Source organism: Sinohyriopsis cumingii, chromosome 11 (genome assembly GCF_028554795.1).
Source record: "Sinohyriopsis cumingii isolate HCF-2022 chromosome 11, ASM2855479v2, whole genome shotgun sequence".
Taxonomy (NCBI): domain Eukaryota; kingdom Metazoa; phylum Mollusca; class Bivalvia; order Unionida; family Unionidae; genus Sinohyriopsis; species Sinohyriopsis cumingii.
Window position 1 is genome coordinate 11,919,770 of NC_142971.1, and position 23,234 is coordinate 11,943,003.

Consider the following 23,234-nt stretch of genomic DNA (forward strand, 5'->3'; position numbering starts at 1 on the left):
CTTAAACTAATAACTGTAATCTAATTAAATTTATTGACCTAGTTTTATTATAAACAATGAATCTGATTTAAATGATTAAAAACTTTAACTGTCCTGCATTGCATCTTATCTGAACTTTAAAACATTTCATCACATGACTGATTCACATCAGGCCCTATTTTCACAAAACTCAAGCTGAAGTCTATAATCCTGAAACTAGATAAAATATACAGTGCCATCTACAAAATTAAAATCTGGTTGTCTAAATGAGGGGCACCGCTATAAAAATCTGGAAACTTCCAATATTCTACCTCTTTCCTAAGTTATGGACTGTCTAAAATTCTGAACTTTCATGTTCAAACATTTTCTGGAATAAAAAGCAAGTTCTGACATCTGCTTGATAATTTAATCTTTGACAATCTAAAATACTGAGCTAAAAATGATCTTGAATGTGAGAATATTTTCATGTAATCTTGGGTCCCTAACCTAGTTTGATTCAAGTTCTCAAAATTTCTCCTCAAACTGAGATTTCACAACATTTCTAATGATAGTTCAAATGACATCGATATTTTTGTCAGTGGTAGAGATAGTGGCAAGGATGAAAATCACTTTGTGGAATTTCTTAAAATTTTCTATGAAATAAGAAAAATTAAAGGTTTGAGGCTTTATTTTAATTTTAAAAATAATCATTGTTATCAACCAAGCAATACTAAAGATTTTCAAACACTTTAGTTTGAGAAAGAAAATTTTAGAGATTGTGTGAAGCTAGGTCTTTGCAAGTTGTGATATTTATGACTTAAATTTTATGCCAAGTCAACCTGGCTAGTTGGCACATCTCCAGATACTGAAAATGAGAGATAAGGTTTTTAGCTTGAACATATGCCTGGTACCATTTTTGTTTAGGAAACAGTTCACATCATTAGACTTGTTTTGGTGAAAACCCTAATGTCACAGTGATCATCCACTCAGGGGTAGTAGTGACAAGAAGATTCTGAAGACAGTCATTGTGGCAGGCGCAAAGGGTCTATGACAGATACTTTGTTCATTCAGGGCCAATTTGGAGATATAAGAAATCAAATGATGAAAATTCTATGTTGATATAGCCATCCATTTCGTCAGAGTAGACATAACAACCTTTTTAAGATAACCACTATGGAGGCCATACTGAGGGTAAGTCATTTTCATTTATGACCATGTAGACACCAAACTGAGGGTAAGTCATTTTCATTTATGACCATGTAGACACAACTCTTCTGCTGAAAACCTTATGTGAAAATGACCTTCCAATTAAGAGAAAGGGAAACGAGATTTTCAACACTGGCACATACTGTTCAACACCATTCTAATTTAGGATGAACAAAATACTATAAGACATCTTTTAGTAATACCTCATGCTGATATCAGCATTCATTTAGGAGAAGTAATGACACAAGATTTTAAAGCTGGCCACTGCGGCAACCATATTAGAAAACAGATCTGCTCCATTTTCATTTAGAACTAACTATACATGACAAGAAGTCTTCTGGTGAAAACGCTACATCAATATGACTTTCCATTTAGGAGTACTGCTAGTAAAATTATAAAGACAGCCACTAGTGTGGCCGTGGCCATAAGGGACCTCAGATCAGCACTATTTTCATTTAGGACTAACTATACATTATAAGTCTTTTGGTGAAAACAGCATGTTAATATAACTTTCCATTTAGGAGTAGTGACAGCAAGATTCTGAAGACAGCCATGGCCACATGGGACCTCAGATCAGCACCATTTTCATTTTGGACCAAAATGACATATTAAGAAGTGTTTTGGTGAAACGCTCATGTTGATACAAACATCCATCCAAGACAGCTGATGTGATGGCCACATTGGATGTCAGACTGGCACTACTTTCATTTAGCCACATTGGATGTCAGACTATCACTATTTTCATTTAGCCACATTGGAGGTCAGACTGGCATTACTTTCATTTAGCCACACTGGATGTCAGACTGTCACTATTTTCATTTAGCCACATTGGAGGTCAGACTGGCACTATTTTCATTTAGCCACATCTGGTGAAAATCCCACATCAATATGACATTCTGTTCAGGTGGATTTGTAATAAGATTTTCAAGACGGCTGCCAGAGCTGCCATACTGGACTTCAAATTGGTACTATTTAATTGAAGTCCCACTAAACATCCTAAGATGTCTTTTAGTGAAAACCAATGTTGATACACATATGACGATCCATTCAGGAGAAGCAATAACAAAATTTTCAAGAGGTTGCAGTTTCAGCCAAGATGGATATCTGTGCAGCATGTTTTCATTTAGGACCAACTAGACCATGGGATGAATGTGTGTGTAAAGTTTCATGACAATCCTGAAAGTAGTTCAGGAGTAGTGATAACAAACTGGTGCTAACAGACAGATGGATGATGGACATGGGGGGGGGGGAAACCAAATCATGTCTTTAACTGAAAAAACCCATGGTAATATGACCATCCATATAGGAGGAGTTAGTGATAACAAGATCTTAAAATGGTTACTGTGGCAGCCATAGTGGATGTCAGATTGGCACTACTTTCATTATGGACCAACTAGACATCACAAGTCTTTCAGTGCAAACACTATGACCATCCATTCAGAAGGAGCAGCAATAACAAAATTTCAAAGATGGCTACCATGGTGGCCATATTAGATATCTTATTGACCATTTTCAAGCAGATATGTACGCAACGTAAATCCAATCAATCAATCAATAAGAAGTCTTTCAGTGTTTATATGACCATTTATTCAGGAGGAGTACCAATAACAAGATTTTCAAGATGGCCACTGTGGTAGCCACAATGGATGCCTGTGCAGCACCATTTTCATTTAGGACCAACTGGACCATGGGTTCAATGTGTATGTAAAGTTAAACGACAATCTTCCAAGTAGTTTAGAAGGAGTAGCGATAACAATCTTGAGCTAATGGATAGACAGACGAGAGACTATCTGATAAGCTCTTCTATGACAAGCTGAACAAAAATTATGTTAGAAAATTCATGTATCCTTTCAGAAAACTAAAATAACACTAAATGGTAGTCCTTGTTTGATGTCTATCCCACTGACAACACTTTTAAGTGTCAGCAAAACTATTTCTTCTGGTACATTTAGAATTAACCGTTGTTTGGTCGATTGTCATCATTCCTGTTCCTATCTTAAGAGGTGGTTGATTGTAGCTAGGCCAGTAGCATGACTATTTGAGTTATATCACAGCATACAGTACTACGGCAAGACAGCATAAGCGGATAACGGTATAGCAAAGCACTGTTTGATACTTTGTCAGTATGAACAAATGATTTATGTAACAATAGATTCCGGTGCATTTTATGTCCAAGTTTGTGGCTTCTTTTTCATGGTGCCTTTTAGTTTCTCGAATTCAAATCCAAGATTGTATATAGAGGTTTTAACAGCCAAAAATGTCGTCACCCCAAAAAATCACCAGGTGATATGTTTTGTTATCAATAAGGTAAACAACGCCACAATTTGTGACACTGGCAAAGCCCAGTGCGATCCCTGACATTTCAGTAGCCTGATGGTTAGCAGTTTTCATAATTTCAGTAGCCTGATGGATGGCAGTTTTCATAATTTCAGTATGATGGCTAGCAGTTTTCATAATTTCAGTATGATGGGTATTAGTTTTCATAATTTCAGTAGTCTGATGGTTAGCAGTTTTCATAATTTCAGTATGATGGCTAGTAGTTTTCATAATTTCAGTAGCCTGATGGATAGTAGTTTTCATAATTTCAGTATGATGGCTAGTAGTTTTCATAATTTCAGTATGACGGATAGTAGTTTTCATAATTTCAGTAGTCTGATGGTTAGGAGTTTTCATAATTTCAGTAAGATGGCTAGTAGTTTTCATTATTTCAGTAGTCTGATGGCTAGTAGCTTTCATAATTTCAGTAGTCTGGTGGCTAGTAGTTTTCATAACTTTAGTAGTCTGATGGCTAGTGGTTTTCATAATTTCAGTACGATGGATAGTAGTTTTCATAACTTCAACAGACCGATGGCTAGTAAAGTTTGTTTTTGCCCATCAGTTTGTGAAGAAGGACTAGTGAAGGCTTCAAATTTTTTCTTTCAAAAGACTATACAATGCCACACAACACAAGTATTTTTATCCACAGCTTTTAACAATTATTAACTGACAAAAAGATATACTACCTTAAAATATGTAACAGCTAACAGACAGATATTTACAGTAAAGCCAGAAGTTGAAGTTTAATTTCATGAGGTCCTAAAATAAATCATGAATGAATGATAATTAAAGTTGCTGTTGCCAACATCTTTATTCTTAAACAAGGGTGTCGACTTCACAGATTTTGATCTAAAGGTATAATATTCTGCTACACAGCAACAACAATATAGCTAAGAACAGTGTGCAAGGGACTGATATAATGTCTCAGTACAGACCCTATGTCAGTCATTCAAATAAAGGGATTTTATCAGTCAGGGATATAAGCTTTCACACCACTTTTGTCTTGTGCTTTGTGACTATAGAGTTAAACTGATTGGGAAAACATAATGACCAAGCATGCTTAGGTAGTGACTCCTCTACAAAGAAACAATGTGTCAACCAGACCTACAGCTGGTGAAACCTCTGACATTGAATCAGACTTCCTTAAAGGTTTATTACATTGGATGGATGGATGGATGGATGGATGTTATATGAAGCTTTAATGGTACAATAGCACAACAGTGGCTATGTGGTAACTTTTAAAAGTAAAGTTCTAAAAAGGTAAATATAAAGAACTAAACAAAAACATGAATATAAGGAATATAGACATAAATTTTCATGCATTGATAGGCAGGGATCCTGAGATCAGGAGTTCAATTAGAACAGTCTGTATTCTTGAAACTGTTAGAGTAAGAAACCTAATACCAAGCTCAATACCCCCCCCCCCCAACCAATCAATATGCTTACATTACTGAAAATTAAGCATGCATAAAGAAACTAAAGGTCCAGAAAGTTCTAAAATTCTCACTAAATTTTAATCAAAGTTAACAAATTTAATTTCAGTTTGGTTTTTAACTTGAGTTTATTTTTAGGAATATATGGAAAGTTTTCTGTGTAACACTCATATTATGTTGTCCACATTACCTGTTGTCACATGCAGACAGAAATTTGTATTCTCATCTGAATTATCACCACAATCATTTCTCAAGTCACACAGCTTGGACTTGTCTATGCAACGATAGTTGTCACACCGATGTTGAGTTGGTCTTTCACATGGTAAACCTGCAAACATAATGGTTTTTAAGTAATTCACTGTTATGCATATTTAATTTGTATTTGTTCGTTTTTTTTTCTCTGTGATTATAAGTTACGTATAATTGTATTTTGGACATGACCTTGTCCAAAATCAAGTTAACTGTGTACTAGACTTATGACATTATTTTTCAAACAAATAATACATAGTCAATATTCTCCAGGAGTGTAGGTTAAATATTAAGATCATTATCAATAAAGGTAAACATGTTCATTTGGGTCTGGGTCTTGGATACTGGCATTCCCCCATGAAGAACCTGTTGTACCTGATGTTTCCCATGTTCTTTATTATAATTTTATTAACAGATTTTATCTGTTTACAAGTTAGAATTTTCTAGAAATAAATTTTGGATCTTGCAAAACCATCAGAAGCAGAATCATTTGTATTGTTGTGTTCATTATTTTATTTGGTAGGAATTATTCAAAATTATTATTCTTTGGAATTACAAAGTTCTCGATATTTTTGGACAGAAACTTTAATTTGGAATCAAAGCAAATTCAGACAAGGACACCTTGGGTTATATTATTTTTATGATTATTTGGAAGACTTAAAACATTATCATACTTCAGGCCACCCATACATCAGTACACTTAAAGACTACAGGCACATCAACACCTTCAGCACTGGATCTTATTATGAACACCACTGGAATTTAATTAGAACTTTATTCATTAAGACTGGTGATTCAACTTTTTGGACTATTTAGGATTTAACTCACAATACTGTAAATTCATTTCAAAACATTCACTTTGTATTCTACGGAAATAAATTATTTGTTGAATTTTACAAAACTTGCAGGTTTTCACTTGTTTCTGTTACTTATTTTAAGACCATAGAACCATAACTGCCATAGTCAAAATTGTGAACCTCAGTCTAATGAACTATTCAGCCTTCCTGACCCATATTTTATGTCATAGACCATGCTCCCAGGTGTGTGGGATATGGGTGAATCCAAAGTTGATGTATATGGTGCACATCTATAAACTATTCCAACAAGGTATTAAGATGATTTGACATCTCTATCTTAGATGGTGCAACAGGAGCTGCACATTACACCTGCATTTAATCAAATGCAATCACATAGTTGTTGGATTGTTGCAGACATACATAAACCAATGTACTGTCTGTAAATCTATCAGTTTTCATTAAAGGAACAACTGTAGAATGGATTTAATAAAAGACTTGTCAAAATCAGTGTGTATCATGGGACAAGCAAAAAATAACTATTTCATTGTCCAAAAGTTACGAGCTAAACTAAAATAATATCACTTGGAAAAATTTGTCCCAAAACTTTTAAACAATATATTACTGACCAAACAGTGCATTTTTAAAACAGTTTACTTTGTCCCAACTTGAATAGTGTCCCAACATAAGCTAAATATAGTAACTTAAGTACAGTAAAACTTTGATTTACCTGTTGTTGAGAAAGCAACATGTAGTTATATAGAGGTGAGTTTAATCACACAATGGACCATTTCAACAAAAATACAGGACCAGTCTATAATTCTTTAATGGCCTTTAAATAGGGCTTTATGAGTGTACCACTTTCAACAGATAAAAACAAACAAAGGCGTTCTTAAGAAACTCAGACAAAAAATATTGTGACAAATGCCTGTGTCAAGTAAGCTATATGTAGCCCATTGTTACGGCTCTAGGTCTTAAACAATTGAACAGAAAGAAAGCAAAGCAACAAGTTTAGTAAAATCAGCAAATAATTTATTAAGTGAAACGTTAAGAGAAACTTCAGTATTGTGAATTAAATCCCAGATAATCCTAAATGTCAAATCACAAGTCCAAGTGTACAGCATGTTCCTAATGAATTCCAATAGTCCTGAATATACTGATGTACCAAGTCTTGAATGTGTTGATGTACATATACCACAATGATACAATCCAGTATATTTTTTTGAAATATATCCTTAACAATCCCAAAGTGGTGTTTTAGCCCAAACAGTCAATAAGCTCTTTGTAATTCCATATGAATAATTCAAATAAATGATTCGTCTCAAATTATATCTGAACACAACTACAAACTCTGATCATAGATTAATAAAGACTGATATCAAACAGGAATGAAGAGTTTGTTTACAAAACCTTCATTTATACACAAACTGTCACCTGACCTATGAATGCCCTGGAATACCATATTAATAATGGAAAATTCAATCAAAGTGTCAACAAGTTCTCTTCGAGAACATTCTACGCTCAAAACAAGCTCGGGTTTTGAACTCAATTTTAGTAAATATCTTTAAAAAATGACAAAATTCAGGTAGGAACAACCCTCAATATGACAAAAATCAGGTATATAGTATAAATTAAATATACATAACACCCATATCAATTTAGTAGCAGAGTAAAGAGTTATGAAAATGCTAAAATTAAAAGCCTGTGCTTATAAATTTTGACGTTTATTACCTGACAATCTTACTAAGACTATGTTATGTATTCCTAAAATGCACACATGCAAACCTTTATCCACAAAGTCTGGCTTCTGCTTACCATTATTCAGTGATGAAAGAAAGCAAATTTTTAGTAAATTGTGTTTCTCCGAGAATACTTACCCGATCACATTAACGTTAGGGATATAAGCCTGCTACCTCTCGAATCCAGCCCTACTAAAAGACGAAAATTCGTCTTTTCTGTCTATTTCATATAGACCAAAGGGCAATAACTCTTGCCCCTTACCTCCCCTTGCCACCGCCAGGTGTCACTAGTTTTTTAAGCTGAGCGATATATATTATACGAGGATGCTCGCATAGCGGGGTGGTTGGGAGGGTTTTTAAGTAATGTGATCGGGTAAGTATTCTCGGAGAAACACAATTTACTAAAAATTTGCTTTCTCCTTCAAATACGTTCCCTGATCACATTAACGTTAGGAGAATAAGTAATAGGAGGAGGGAATGCTGAGCATCCTACTTCCACCCCGGGTACCTTCTAGGGAATGATGGCTGGATTCCCCATTTGAACGATAACCCGTTCTCCTAATTTCATCAGCAACACAGCCTAGGGTCATGTGATATGTGACCCCTATATACGGTTAAGAAGATAGTTATTGAAATCTTCTTACCTACGAAATTTCACTGGTGAATCCAGCGAAGCTGATAGGCTGTGCTGATTGTTTTAAATGGGTCTGGTGGTCATCTGGGCTGCCGACACCGGACCTACCAGATTCAAGGTTTGCCTCTGCGAAGCCAAATCTCTGAGATAAAAACTGGAGAAGATTGACTCTGCATGCCAGCCAACAGCTTCTATTATATCTTGGATTGAAACATTGCGTTCGAATGCCAGGCTCGCCGAGATTGCTCTAATCTCATAAGCCATAATCTTCATGAGGTGACTCTGATCTTGTGAGACCTCAGAGTACACTGAGCATATAACCCACTTCAGCCATGAAGCAAGGGCTTGAGGGGTGATATCCCGTTCACCAGCTTTGACCGGAAGAAAGAGGCGCTTACATGTGTCCCGACACGCCTCTGTGCGTTTTAAATAGTGCTTGAGTGCACGAACAGGATCTTGCATGGCTGCTGCTCTTGACTTATCTATGGAAGAGAGTGAGCGAATGACGATTCTTTGATTGCCAATGGATGATAACCTATTTTTGGCTACAAAGCCTGGTTGCGTCAGGAGGACCACCAAACCATCTGATCTGAACTGAAGAAAGTTCGGGTCACTGGAAAGGGCATGTAACTCGCTCACCCTGCATGCTGAAGCTAAGGCTATCAAGAAAGATGTTTTGTACGATAGTAGCTTTAACGAAGTGTGGGCTAAAGGTTTAAATTTGTCTGAATTGAGCCATGTTAAAACCCAGGACAGATTCCATTTTGGAAACAGGGTGAGGGATTTTGGTCGAATGAAATCAAAATTGGCTGAAAGATCTGATAGATCTTTGTTATGCCCAATATCACATCTACCATGATGGTGGAATGTGTCTGATATCATGGAGCGGTAGCCTTTGATAGTAATTGGGGCCAACTGTTTCTCCTTGAAAAGCCAGAGAAAAAAGTCGGCCAGTTGAGGGATTGAGACACTCAAAGGGACGATGTTATTGATATGGCACCAGTCCCTGAAAACACGCCACTTTCCCTCATAAGCCTTCAGAGAGGAGGGCCTTCTTGCTCTTGAGATTCTCTCCACAATTGAAGGTTTAAATTGTTTGTCTCGCAAGGCTGCCCGGACAAGAGCCAAGCATGAAGAAGAAGACGGTCCAGGCAGGGGTGGAACACCCGTGACCGCGGTTGTTTGAGAAGATTTGGGCTGGTTGGGATCTTCCTGGGTAGATCTATCGCTAGATTGAGTAGATCGGTAACCCAGGACTTGTTCCATCTGAAGGGGCAATCAGAATCATCTGACAGTTCTGACCCCTTAACCTGTAGATTATTTTTGGTACCAAAACCGTGGGAGGGTAGGCGAATGCCCACAACCCCTCCCAGCTGACTGACAGAGCGTCCACAGCCCAAGCCTCTGGGTCTGGAACCGGAGAGACGAAGGTGGGCAACTTGCGATTCCACCTTGTTGCAAAAAGATCGATCATCGGACGCCCCCAAAGTGTGCAAATCCCAAGAAAGACTGATTGATGGAGTGACCATTCCGTGTGAATGACTTGACCTTTCCTGGATAGAGTGTCGGCCAAGACATTGAGTCTGCCGGAAATGTGTCTGATTTGTATGTTGATGTGGAGGTTGTCGCACCAATGTAGAAACTGCCAGATCAGAATGCACAGGTCTGGTGATTTGGTGCCCCCTTGTTTGAGGAGGTAAGTCACCACCACAGAGTTGTCTGACATAATGAGGACAGTTTTTTCCTGAGAGTTGATCCTTCCAGAAATGAAAGGCATTGATGACAGCCCTCATTTCTAAAAGGTTGATGTGGAGAGGCCTCTCCCCTGGCTCCCACGTGCCGCTGACTGTAGCGAAGTCTGGCAACAGGTGGGCACCCCAACCGTAGGTACTGGTGTCGGTACATACCGTTATCTCTGCTTGGGGCATCTCCAGACGAATCCCCGTGGACTGCCAACCTGGTTTGTGCCACTGACTCAGGAATGATCATATCTCGGGCGTGATCATTGTTGTTTGATTGAGGGGCCTTGAAAAGGGGCGCCATTGTGCCAGTAACATCATTTGTAAGGGACGCATAAAAAGACGGCCAAGCAGGATCAAGTCCGCTGCCGCACTAAATAATCCGAGGAGTTGCAAGAATTCTCTCGCTGAAATCCACATCCTGTTGGAAACGGACTTGACGAGTTCGATGATCTGGATTACGCGAGCGCGAGCAAGCCGTACCAGATTCAGATCGGTGAGAACTCCATACCCAGATTGACAAAATGCTGAGATGGACGGAGATCGGACTTCTTCCAGTTCACGAGAAAGCCTAGATGATCTAAAAGTGCTAAAAGATCGTTTCTGCCTTTGAGCAGAATAGAACTTACCATATGTTTCTGGAGGATGTCATCCAAGTACACTGCTGTCCCTGTAGATGAAGTCGAGTGGAACAGGGTGACGATGCAATCCATAACCTTGGTAAAAGCCCAAGGGCTGATGTTGAGGCCAAAGGGTAGGACCTGGAACTGATAAACCGCGTCGCGGTAAGCAAATCGGAGAAATTTCCGTGACACGGGGTGGATAGGGACGTGAAAATATGCGTCGGTCATATCTAGACTGACGGCATACTCGTCCCGCCAGATGGAAAGATGGATTGATCTCGCCATTTCCATCTTGAATTTCGGTGGTAAAATGTATTGGTTGAGGCGACTCAGGTCGATGATCAGCCTCAACTTGCTGTTTGCCTTCTGGATAAGAAACAGCCTGGAATAAAACCCCAGCGAAAGCGATTTTTTCACAATCTCCACCGCCCGTTTTTCTATGAGCGACCATATCTCCTGTTGTAGAAAGGTATCTTTCTCCTGATCAGACAGTACATCCATGAAGAGGGGAGAGGAGGACAGGGAGGGGGTTGGATAAATGAAATCCGAAGTCCCTCCGAAATGACCTGGATCACCCAATTGTTCTGAGGAAAAAAGGTGGTCCAGTGGTCCTGAAATTGCAGGAGGCAGCTGCCCACAGGTAGGCTGTCCGCGGGTGGCGGAGAAGGTATGTCAATTTTTAGAGTTAGGAGGCTTGAAGACGGAGAGACTTTGTTTCTTACCGCCTCTGTATGGTTGCCTCCTAGCTTGATTAGACTGTTGTCTCCTGGCATTGGGTTGGGATCTATACTGCACATTTGATTGTAAGGATCCCTTGTCCCTGGTCCGCCAATCATCCCTCCGCCTGCGAGGGTTGGGCAGTGAGTTGGAGAGGCAGTTCCTAAGCTGCCTGCTTCCGAACTTCTTCAATTTTTCCTCCAAAGAGTAAAGGCGACCCAAACAGAGTCATCCGTAAAGCCAGAGTATGATGGGGCTTGAGCGACGTGGACTGCAGACATGCGTCACGTCATATCAGGTCTAAGTTGGCAGACGCAGTCAATGCATTAGCCATGGAATGGTGAGATGCCCTGTTAATAACTCTAGCAATCCGGGCCGTCGCTTCCCAAGCGTGGTCATTGTCGGACTTTTCTGCGAGTCGGAAAATGGCTAATGAAGCCAAGTCTAACATTGAAGACGTAGCGACTACGTTCCGGACTAGCTTTAACGTGGCATGGAACACATTTTTGTCCACTTTGTAAAACAGTGGAGCGGACATGTGAACTGCTGACATATTTTTGTCCAGGGCCGGAAGATCCGTACTGAAGGCGTCTGAATGAGTTTTGTACCAGCAACCCGAGAACGTCGCTGGTACTTGGCTTTCTGAAAAGAACGCCTTAGCATTCCCCGGATCACCTATTCGTCCTGATAGACGATCGTTGATCTCCATAATTTTTGCCGACTGGGGAAGGAGCCGGAAGGACGGCGTCTCTTCCTCCCCGTCAAGATCTACAGACACCTTAACTTTGTAGTCTTGAGTGGCGGTAGGAGGTGTAGGGCATTCTGAAATTGCCAACACCCTGTAAGTTTCTTCCACTGCCACCTTGAAGCCAAACTCAGTCCATTCCATGGTTGGATCTGTGTACGGCTGATCTGCAGGAGTTTTGTCACCCTCACTGTGTGCCGAGTTGTGTTCTGTAATAGCTTGCATTTCTGGATAGAGCATACCAGGTGGCATAGATGACGTGATTCCATCATCCTTAACACTGTCACTAACTCTCCCTTGTGGATAAGCTGTGTACATATGGACGGACGGCCCTGCCGGCTGGTTTGTCTGGCTTGTGGTTGGTCTGAATGTTGGCAACGGTCCTGCTATCACCGGTACCGGCTGCTCCAATGGCCTGGCTGGACGGACAGATTTCTTACTAAAATCTCCGCCATAGTATTGGTATGTTGCCGGCGGTACAGCTTGACGGACGGATTTATCACTAAAATCCCCGTAAGTCATATGTGTTCGGATCGTTTTAGCAATAGGGTCCCCATGCTGGGACAGTTGGATGGCCGGTGACGTATAGGTTGTATAAAGAAATGGATCCGATAAGAATCCCATGCGTCCTGACTTACAGGCCCGAAGGCCATGCTTGGACATGCGGGGGGACTTACGCCCACTGGGCAGCCTAAAATTGGGGGAACATTCCCCCAAAGAGTCAGAAAAAGCTGTGGAAGCGAGCGAGGGAAATAAGGGTAATATCTGGCCTGATGTCCATAGCTGCGTCGTTGTTTCCTGGACCAAACGACGCATCTGTTCAAAGTTGGACTGCTGTACCCTGTCAACATTATTTTCCTCCATTGCCGCTGATGTTACTGTGGCTGACGGTTGTAAACGACGACCTTTAGGTGGAGGGGGGACCCCAACGTCCCTCACAAGGCTCGCAATGGAGGCTGTCTTCGGATGTATACTGAGGACATCAATGCTATCTTTCTTCAACTTATTCCGTCTATCCCTCCCTTTTGCTGCCTTCTGGACTACATCAGCCCACGTTTGCTCTGTCCAAGTATTACACACGCTGCATGGTATAGATGATGTACACTTGGTACATACAATACAAGAGTCATGGTTGTCTTCTTTTGCTTTGAACATTTTGCATTTTATGCATTTGGTTGACATTTCTACTGAAACGACATAAGAAAACAAAGCACAAATTAGCAATTCAGCATGTTATTAATTCGCTAATGGACTCACGGTACTAATTCCACTCCAATGGTAAACATATGGAAACACTGTCATATTCAAAATTCAATAACTTAAAATTTATGGGTGCTGATAATGACACCTATAATTTTTCGTGCACATCTAACCTTGGTGCAAGCTTATGTGTGGAGAACACCATATGACCCGCGGCAATTTGTTTACATACATGTGCATGAAACACGTGTTATTGATTCTGCACCAAATGAATCAGGTGCTACTTTCAGTATTGAGTACTCCTGAGTCAAGCCTGTAAAAATGCTAAAATTGTATCAGTAGAAATTTGTCAATATTTTTTTTACATTACATATAGGACAAGCTCTCAAAAGATATTTTTCGTAAAATTTTAATTTTCATTATTAACCAATTATGGACCACCAAACCTGTAAATGCTCTATCATTTCTTCACCCATTTCTAGACTGGTTCACAGTTCTTCCGTATAATTAGTACCGTGTGTCCTATAATACCACAACCGTTACTAACGGAGTAAGCGAAATTAGTCAGTGTCGCGTTAACTCTTAATTAACAACACGAGTTCCGCGATAGCGTGTGTAACATGGTCTTCAGTAAATGAAATCCGTAAGGGTGACAAAGTCACTCAATTTTGAGAAAAATTGTTAAAATAATGTAAACAACCTGTAGAAGAATGATTGTCCAATGCAATAAATCCAAATTTAACTTCGGATGGTCCAATTTAACGCCAAGATGGCTTGGATTGCTTGGAGGTATAATGTACGTGTTATCCGTACAAGCGAAGCTTAAAAACTAGTGACACCTGGTGGTGGCAAGGGGAGGTAAGGGGCAAGAGTTATTGCCCTTTGGTCTATATGACATAGACCGAAAAGACGAATTTTCTTCTTTTGGTAGGGCTAGATTCGAGAGGCTTATATCCCTAACGTTAATGTGATCGGGGAACATATTTGAAGGAGAAACAATGTTGTGTGCAAAAAGATTTATTCTTTGCACAAATAAAAAAACCGCAACAGTTTCAGCTGATTCGATATCACTGATGCATAAATTAATTGTCATATTTGCTTTTGTGACAGATCATTAACACTGACTGTCAATACAAGATGGTACTATAGTACAAGTCACACAGGTCACGTAGACCTTCAATACCAACTATTTCAGTAATGTGTCATTTTTTTAAATTTGATTCTACATACCTTTAATTGGCAAGTATTCACTTCATTTGGATTTGTATACATCCATATTCCTTTAAAAGTCATTATTTAGATGCCCCAATAGGTGTATATGGCAAAATCAATGTTAAAGAATGTAGATATTTTTGGACGAAATGAACCTAAAGGTGTGATCCAGTACAATCCCGATTGAATGTTGCATGCTGTGATGTCACAATGAAAGCTTTGCATATTGATAAACAAATCTGTACTACCCTCGACTGTGACGATTACACTCGACATGCTCTTATTTGGACCCCAGTTTAGTACAATGCCACCATTGTAAAAGTCCATAGCTATAGATAATTTTTGTCTGGAAGTTTCTTGGTGACAGTTAAGGTGCAATAATCAGGACTGAATAGGCTTTGGCTAAAGAAAATTAGTTAAATTTTAAAAGAACAATTTATATTTAATTTAAAATGAGTAAATGCACATACATGACCCATGTGACTTGTAGTATAGAATGAAACATAAATGTATGAACTGTCTAAAAATATTCCTTTTCTTGTATACTTTCCATTTGCTAAACATCACAGCTCGTAACAATAAATTAATCCCATTAAGGATTAGTACTCAGAAGTATCATTTAACCAGATTTTTATTGTTCACCCTTTCTATATTTTAAAGGTGTTCCAGTGAAATCTGTGCATTTGACCTGGTCAACTTTGTAACTAACTGGTACAAAAGTTTACACCAGAAACCTTAAAGTTTTTCTTGGATGATATATTCTACCCAAAACATCCTTCAATTTCAGTGTTGATCTTACTTTTGTTGCAGTTTAATCCCAAACTGAAACTGCACTCTTGTGAAAACAGTCATGTACTGCTGACATTTTGTGCACAGGCACATACTGGTGAAGTAGTTACATCATCATGTAAAATTGAGAGGGAACAAATGTTTATTAGTAGTGCCCCTACTTTGTTACATAGAATAGTTTTATATCAGGTACCAACCTTCCTCCTCCCCACTTAAGTATAAATTTTGTTAAGAAGTGATTATTATTGCCATGATTATTCATTATCTAACTTGTCTATTTTAATGCACATTCATGTAATCAAATTTAAACAAAGTGTAATTACATGTACTAGTGAATGATGCTTTTGCACAATTACATCTGATGTACATGAATTTATTACCAATGATCATATTTTAAAAATCTTTCTTAATGTCCGGTCCCTTAGTTTTGTATACATGATTAAATTACTTTTTGTACTTTGGGGAATTTTTTTTTTCACAAATAAAAAATTACAAGATATACAATAAAGCAATTTGAATGACATAAGACATAAGTCGACCGAGAGTATAAGACGAAGTCCAGATTTTCTGGTCAAAAGTATCAACTAATAGGCTGGCAAATAAGGTACTTCAATGTGCACCTATCAAAAGGCTGCTGAAATTGATCATTTTCAATTTCTTTTTACTTTTCATGTATTTTCTGTTATGTATATTTGATTTAATTATATTTGATTTAATGTATAATTATTTCAATTTAATTGTTTGTTTGTCAGTTTTATTTTTTTTATATTTTTCATTACATGCTATTGTAATGTAAATTTATTCACTAGAGATGATACCTCTTTTTCTGAAAATAGTTTTACCTTGACTGTTTTAGTCAACACCTGGTGTTGATCTAGATCCTGACCTTGATTCAAAATTAGTAGCAACCACGTAAATAAGCTATTTTTATTTGAAAATGATTGGTTGTTGTCAAGGTCATGACGGGACTACGTGTTTAAGATGTAAACACATTTTTAAATTTCATTTCTTTGAGTAAAATGATTGTTTTTTGTCAGGGCCACACTGGGTGTATGTGATCTTTAACTAGTACATAATTTCTACGAGGTTCTGGAACATGATCACGTGACCCCCTTTTTGCATTTTAGAATACAATATAACCTTTGTTTTGGAGAGATATTCTCAGTGTTAGTTGGGTTCTTACACTGGAAGTTGTATATTGTGCTGTTTGGAGTTATTTCAAATTATTGGATTCAAAAGGATTGATTCTTTTTTCCTGGAAAATACGTGTGTTCATGTAAAATTGTTAATCAAAGATAGTTCTTATAAAAAAAAATTATTCAGATTAAAAAAATGAGTGATATTTCTTGTTTCTACAAGGAACTGTAGACTTCAACACTACAGATTACAGCATAAGTCACAGTCTTCCATCTTGGATTCTTCATCGGGACTCGAACTTGAAATCATTAAAACATTTTGTTATTAGTACTACCAAAATTTTATTCGTGGATTATTTTTGGATTTGATTCTATAAAACCATAAGTTCATATTTTTTAATTTTTAAAGAATTTTTCCAGGGAAATAAATTACTGTATTTTTCAAAGCTTGTTGTTTTCACTCTTTTTTGTGTTACACTTTGTTCGAGCCTAAACAGGCAACATAAGATTTCTTATTCATTTATTACATTTTCAGAAGCTGGTATTGCCTACTCTGGCAAAATCAGTTTTCTATTTTTGAATAGCTACTAATGTTAGTGTACTTCGGACTAGTTCAAGCTCACCTTTAGAGCACATGGGAGCAGCTTATTATGATCAGAGCTGCGTTAGATAGTGCATGATGTCTATAATTAACACATGTAAAGAAACTTGTCATGGTACATGAAAATAGCACAGAGAAAACTCTCTCCATTTAGTATAATGCTAGTGCAAGCTATTTCTCAATATACCTGTCCCACTGAAAAGGGAAGCCAACTCCATCATACTTGTAACCAATACTGATAAGTAATGTACTTATGTAATCATAATCAGTATGAGAGGCAAGATCCAATTTTCATCAAATTAAATCAATTATGCACTCTTTCAATACAAACTGTAACAAAAAGTAATACAAGTAAAAACATGCAAACTGGGACTGAGGAGTATATGGATCAATAACAATCATTTTGAGGTAACGACCCCTTCCATCCATAATAATAATGAAAATAATATGCTGAGGTAAGCCAATTATTTACAGACTATATGATCTTTAACAATAATACGCATAAAACACATATCCACATGCTTTTCTGCTTCAAAAACCTATTCCCCTAATATCAAGTACATATATATACAAATAAACACAGGGGTCAACATAAGTTGTAAATCTAAATGTTGTTTCATGTGCATTAAGTGTATTTATTGTTGTAGAGAAGGCATCAAAGTAGTTTCTTATATATGACCCAAAGACCACAAATGAATGCCCCAGGCATGCATCAAAATATGGGTCTCATTTGAATCTAAATAGTTTATTATGTTATGTATACCTATATAATGTGTATTGTCTTTCATGGTTCTAGCTATTAAAGGTTATTTAGTCAATACTATTTTAAATACTAAATTCCCTATCAGTAAGTTTACACTTTAACCCTTTACCTCATAGAGCATAGTTACAAAGTGCAGTGCGCTATAAACAGAACACCTGTTACCTAGTTGACTCCATACGCATACGGTTGCCTGTGAACTGTTAAGCAATGTAGTGTATGTTACGTTTAACAGCAATTTTAACCATTTTACATTTTTGGTACACATCTATTATATGTGGAAAAATTTAAGAGTAAAGTCCGATTATTATAGCTGTGTAATTATTTATCATGGAAGAATTTTTTGTGCTTTAAAATCTTGAGAGAACTCGTTCACCGTCATGTCAGTGAGGCCGCGTGACCAACCGTAGCTGCCATTTCTCATACTCGAAATTTACATGTTTTTTGTCTGCGTCTACATCACTAAGTCATCTGAATTTGATAATTTATAAAAACTAATTGCTACCTACATCAATATCAGAGCCTTTACCTAGGTTGAATCTTTCATAGTTGTGATTCTAATCGTGAAAACTTCACAAGTACTGAATGAAATCCGCGACCACCATTTTGGAGAGTGGAGATTACGACCCAGTTACTTTAATTAGCAGATACTGACCAGTGCATAAACAGTGACCACATGATCTGACGTAATTGTCATTCGCAGAAATGAATGTAGTATGTAATAGGGGGTTTACCCGGAAGGTGGCGCTACAAAAACCAGCTTAAAATGGCTATGTTTACAGCCGACGTCAAAAGGTGCTTCCATGCGACTTGAGTAGAGGCGTCAAAAGGTGCTTCCATGTGAATGGTGTAGAGGCGTCCAAAGACGATTGCATAAGGTAAAGGGTTAAAGACGAGTCACGTATCAAGTGTGTAGATTCATTCATAAAGTTCCAAGGTTGAGTTTCTCTCTTGTTCAACTAAACATCACATGACAAGGACATGAAATCTTAAATAAATGCAACTCCGCTGGGCATGGTCCCCCACCTTCTACTTTGGCAACTCACCCTCAAACTTTAAATCTAAAAGAAGACCGTGTCTAAATAATATAATTCTTATGCAGAACTAGGCATTCTTAGTAGTAACACCAGTCTTGGAAGTTATTCAGTTACATTTACAGGAATTCATTTATTTAACTATTCCTTGGAATTACAGTGCTCAAAATATTTGAAATTTGTTGGAATATTAACCGTCAAGGAAATGCGCTGCATTCATTTAAAGACATCTCAGGATTATATCAGTGATTCTTCTGTACCACTGATACATCTGTACAATACAGAATATAATTCGAAATACTTTTGGAACTCATTCGGATTACTCAATACTTTTGGAACTGATAGAAAATTTAGGAGTTAAGCATTTCACTCACTATACTGTATGTATTTTTAATTCTTTCACTTTGCATTCTAGGGAAATAAATATTTAATATTTTCAACTTGACAAAACTTGTTTGTTTTTGCTCTTTCTTGTTACTTATTTTATGACCATAGAGTCATATCAAAGAAATTAGGTTGCTAGTCTGAGATCTGAATATTTCAGAGAGATTACAACTGTTTATTGCAATTTAAATTTCACTTTAGTTTGAAATTTTCTTAGTCTCTGGTATTTTAATTTCACATATTTGTGAAATTTATAATGAGACCAAGAAACTTTCACAATGACATGTAAAGTAGAGAAATTTATTTCAGATCCTACCAGGAAAAAAGGAGTTGCTTTAGTTTGCCAAATATTATGATCTTCCTAAGTGAAGGCTTCTTTAATGAAGCAAGAGATAAAGAATATTTTCAAAGATTATTTGGTGATAAGCGTTTTGGGTATCATTTGTCTCCATCTGGTTCAGACAGGAAATTAAGATAATTGCAGTAAAAAAAAAAAAAACAAGATCAAAGTCAAGTTAAGAAAACTTCAGCTTCAGCAGATGCATAGAAAGAAGGAAGAGCAAGATATAAATGCAGATGGAAGCAAGAGAAATGAAAAAAGGAAAAGATGAGAGGCAAATGCAAAAAAGTTCAAGAAAAATACAAATGCAAATGGAAGACACAGAAATGCAAATGCAAAAGGAGCAGAGAAATCCAAATGCAATTTAAATTAAAGGAATCAGAACTGTCAAGTAAAGCACACTCTTCCCTTGTACACATAACTTAATATTTTGATGTTACCAAAAATATTAGATTGGTACCCCACTTTTAAAGAAAAGGAGGTAGATAAATATTTTCCTCATTCTGAAAAGACTGCTGAAAATTTTAAAAGATCAAGGGTGCATTGGGCTTTGTTATTACAAAATGTACTTACTGGCAAAACTGGTGAAGTCTACATTTCACTGTCAATAGAACATAATTAATTGTTGTCATTATTATGTTGTCAAGGAAGGGTATCTTGAAGGGTTATGAGCTGGTACCTGAGGCCTATCATCAAAGGTTTGTAGAAAATGAACTAGTCAGACACATGCTGAATTTGCATGTTTAATACGTGATATACAGCCAGGACAAAGATTATGATAACCTCATACAACTCCTATTAATTTAAGAGTTCAAGCAATGTCAAGACCTACACTGATGAGGCAAAAGCTGAAACTTTTGAGAATTTAGCCAGTACAGCTCATGACTATTCTTTGACTCAAAGTTTCATCTGTCAATAAATTTTCCTCTTAGGTGGTTTTGCTAAAAAAAAAAACACAAAAAACCCCAACAAAACATTTTAATCTCATCCAAGTACTTCCAAATCTCATAGTACAACTATTAGGAATCAAACTTCAGATAAGACTATCAGAAATCCTTATCTCTTCTCACATGCACTTATTGTAAGAAGAAAAGGCACGTTATTTCTCTCTGCTACAGGTTTAATTTAGGCAACAGAATAAAGACCGAGCTGTTAAAAATGCTTGTTTCTAAGAGGTCAATGTCATGAATTAAAAGAAATACATTTGTTGGGTCTAGCAAACCCAAGTCTGATTATGGAGGACTATGAACCATTCATGTCGAGAAGTTCCATATCACATATTAAGCTGGTACGATCATGGCAATGTCAAGAAGTGAAAATGGTCTAGCATTACTTAAAGGTATGATAGTAAGCCAAACTTTGGACAAGCATACAAAGTCAAATGCCTGAGCTAAGCATCAATACCAAATTTATTATGCTACAAGAAATCTAGCTTGAAATATCAGCGCTGATTCTAAAAAAGGTCATGCGAGAAAATAGAGCTGTGTCCTCCCTTGCATTATTACATAGTACATGACAAGTAAATTGTAAGCAACCAGACAAGCCCCTGTGATGATAAATAAATGTGCACACGACATAAGCCTCAAACTGTAATCATTATTCTGTGTCTTGATCTGAACTTTGACACTTTTTATAAGGGTTACCCGGTTGTCCATTTTATTATCCAAGTTATTATCAATGGGCGAGTGCCCGCGTACCCAGATACCTGCTGGAATCTTTAGTTGTAACACTTATATATGACTATGACCACAAACGAATGCCACTGGGGCATGACCTGCAGGTCTCATTTGAATCTAAATAGTTCCTTATCTATGACCATATGACCACAAATAAATGGCACTGGGGAAGGAACTGGGGGTCTCATCTGAACCTGTCTACTAACATGTTGGCACATGGGTCAGAGATCACAAATATCAATTCCAAGCTACACTAGTCACGCAGTTTGGGTGTTACATTAAATTTATGCAACACAACCCCCACCCATCCATCCCCAGGAAAATGCATCAAAATTGTAAAAATCCTGGAGCACATCCAAAGACCATTCTCAATCACATTCCAAGATACGAGTTATCCATTTTGAATGCTGCAGGAGTTACATTACAAAACACACAGTTACAATGATCGGCAGGATCTCATAAAACCTGTTGCTTTGTTGGGTTTTTCTTTTGTTGTTTTCTTTACAAAAACCAAGAGGTTAAAATAAAATGTACCATGAAATCTATATGCTAAGGGCTACTTTGTCAAAATTAGGCATCAGTTATGACAGACTTTAATTGTGGGCATATTAGACAGTCTATGATTTGGGGAGAAAAGTGCATAGAAATAAAAAAACCAGAATGATGGCATCAACTGAAAATTTAAAAAAAAAAGTTTTTTGACGGCATTTTCAACACATTAGTGACTTATCATGCTTAGGAAATGGAAGTTAAGTGCCGTTCCTGAGGACACACCGAGGCAGCTGATCTAGACTGGCAGATATAGAACTTTATCAAGCTACCATGGCTTCAAAAATCAATATTACATTTTTGATAACTTGGGCTTATGATAAAGCAAGTTTCATGCCATCAAGAGAGCTGGAAGCTGTTTTCACTCTCCACAACAAAAACAAAAGATATTTAAAATGTATTTCAAAGCAAAGCAGAAACTAATAAAATAAATCACTTATATATCCCCAAAGAAAGGTAAATCACAAATCTTTTACAACATGGCAACAAAACATTCTGAACTCACCTTGAAGAAATTTCCATGTGGGTAAAGCTAAAATTACAATATCATCAAATGAATTCATGTTACCTCATTTTTAATAATTTGATGAATCCCAAAACAACAAAACTGTTACAGGGACTGATGTTCCCTGCTTGTTGTTGGCTTCATCAATAAAAAAAATTTCATCCAATGATAATAATATATATATGGGAATTATTGTAACAAATGAAAAGTGGATGGATTTGGCAATCAAAGGTTAAATGATGCAAATGTTTACAACCAATGGTCTTACATAAATCAAGCTGCAAACCAAATTTGGTTGAAATCCAATAATAGTTAACACAATAACCTCTGGAGGTTTTTGTCATTTTTGCCTGAAATTCGAGTAGGGAACACATTTTGAAAGATATTTCTGAATACATCATAACACATCAACTTCTAGGTGATTTTCATATAACCAAATGCCTAGTTGTGTTAGAAACATCATTTTTCATTGCTATTTGGCTTGCGCATGAGCAGAAAGGTAAAAGTCGGAGTTCTTTTTTTTTTTTTTTGCTTAATGGACCCATTATTTTGATATTGAAACCACTCTTTATTCAAAATGCCCATCTTATCCTACTTTTTGCAAAGGTTCATCTGTCTGTTTGCAGTTCTTACCAGTCTGCCTTAGATCTGAGACCAAACAGTCTAAAATCCGGACACAAAATCAAATTCCAACCACAGGCGAATTCTGGGTGGAAAAAAATGAGGTCCAAAAATGAGGTTTTTCCCTCTATGTAGTGCAACGAGAACTTCCAGATTATTTGGTATCACTGTAGAGCTACATCTATCTACCTTTCTATAATACCACCCACTTTAGTGTATCATACATGACCTTGACGCTAGAGAGCTTGGCAGGGGTTAATGTGTTAAGGAGTCC

At 37.3% G+C, this 23,234-nt stretch overlaps 1 protein-coding gene across 2 annotated transcripts in view; it reads right to left on the minus strand.

Annotated features, from left to right (window-relative positions):
- Nucleotides 1-23,234, minus strand: part of LOC149787614 (uncharacterized) — a 49,559-nt gene that overhangs the window by 5,277 nt on the left and 21,048 nt on the right. The window contains exons 4-5 of one of the 2 annotated variants that reach the window (XM_089973784.1): nt 22,340-22,366; nt 5,104-5,241 (exon numbers count right to left, since the gene is read on the minus strand). In XM_089973784.1, the coding sequence (XP_089829910.1) occupies nt 5,104-5,241; nt 22,340-22,366 (165 nt within the window). The remainder of the gene's footprint in view (nt 1-5,103; nt 5,242-22,339; nt 22,367-23,234) is intronic. The other variant, XM_089973785.1, reaches the window with a different exon arrangement.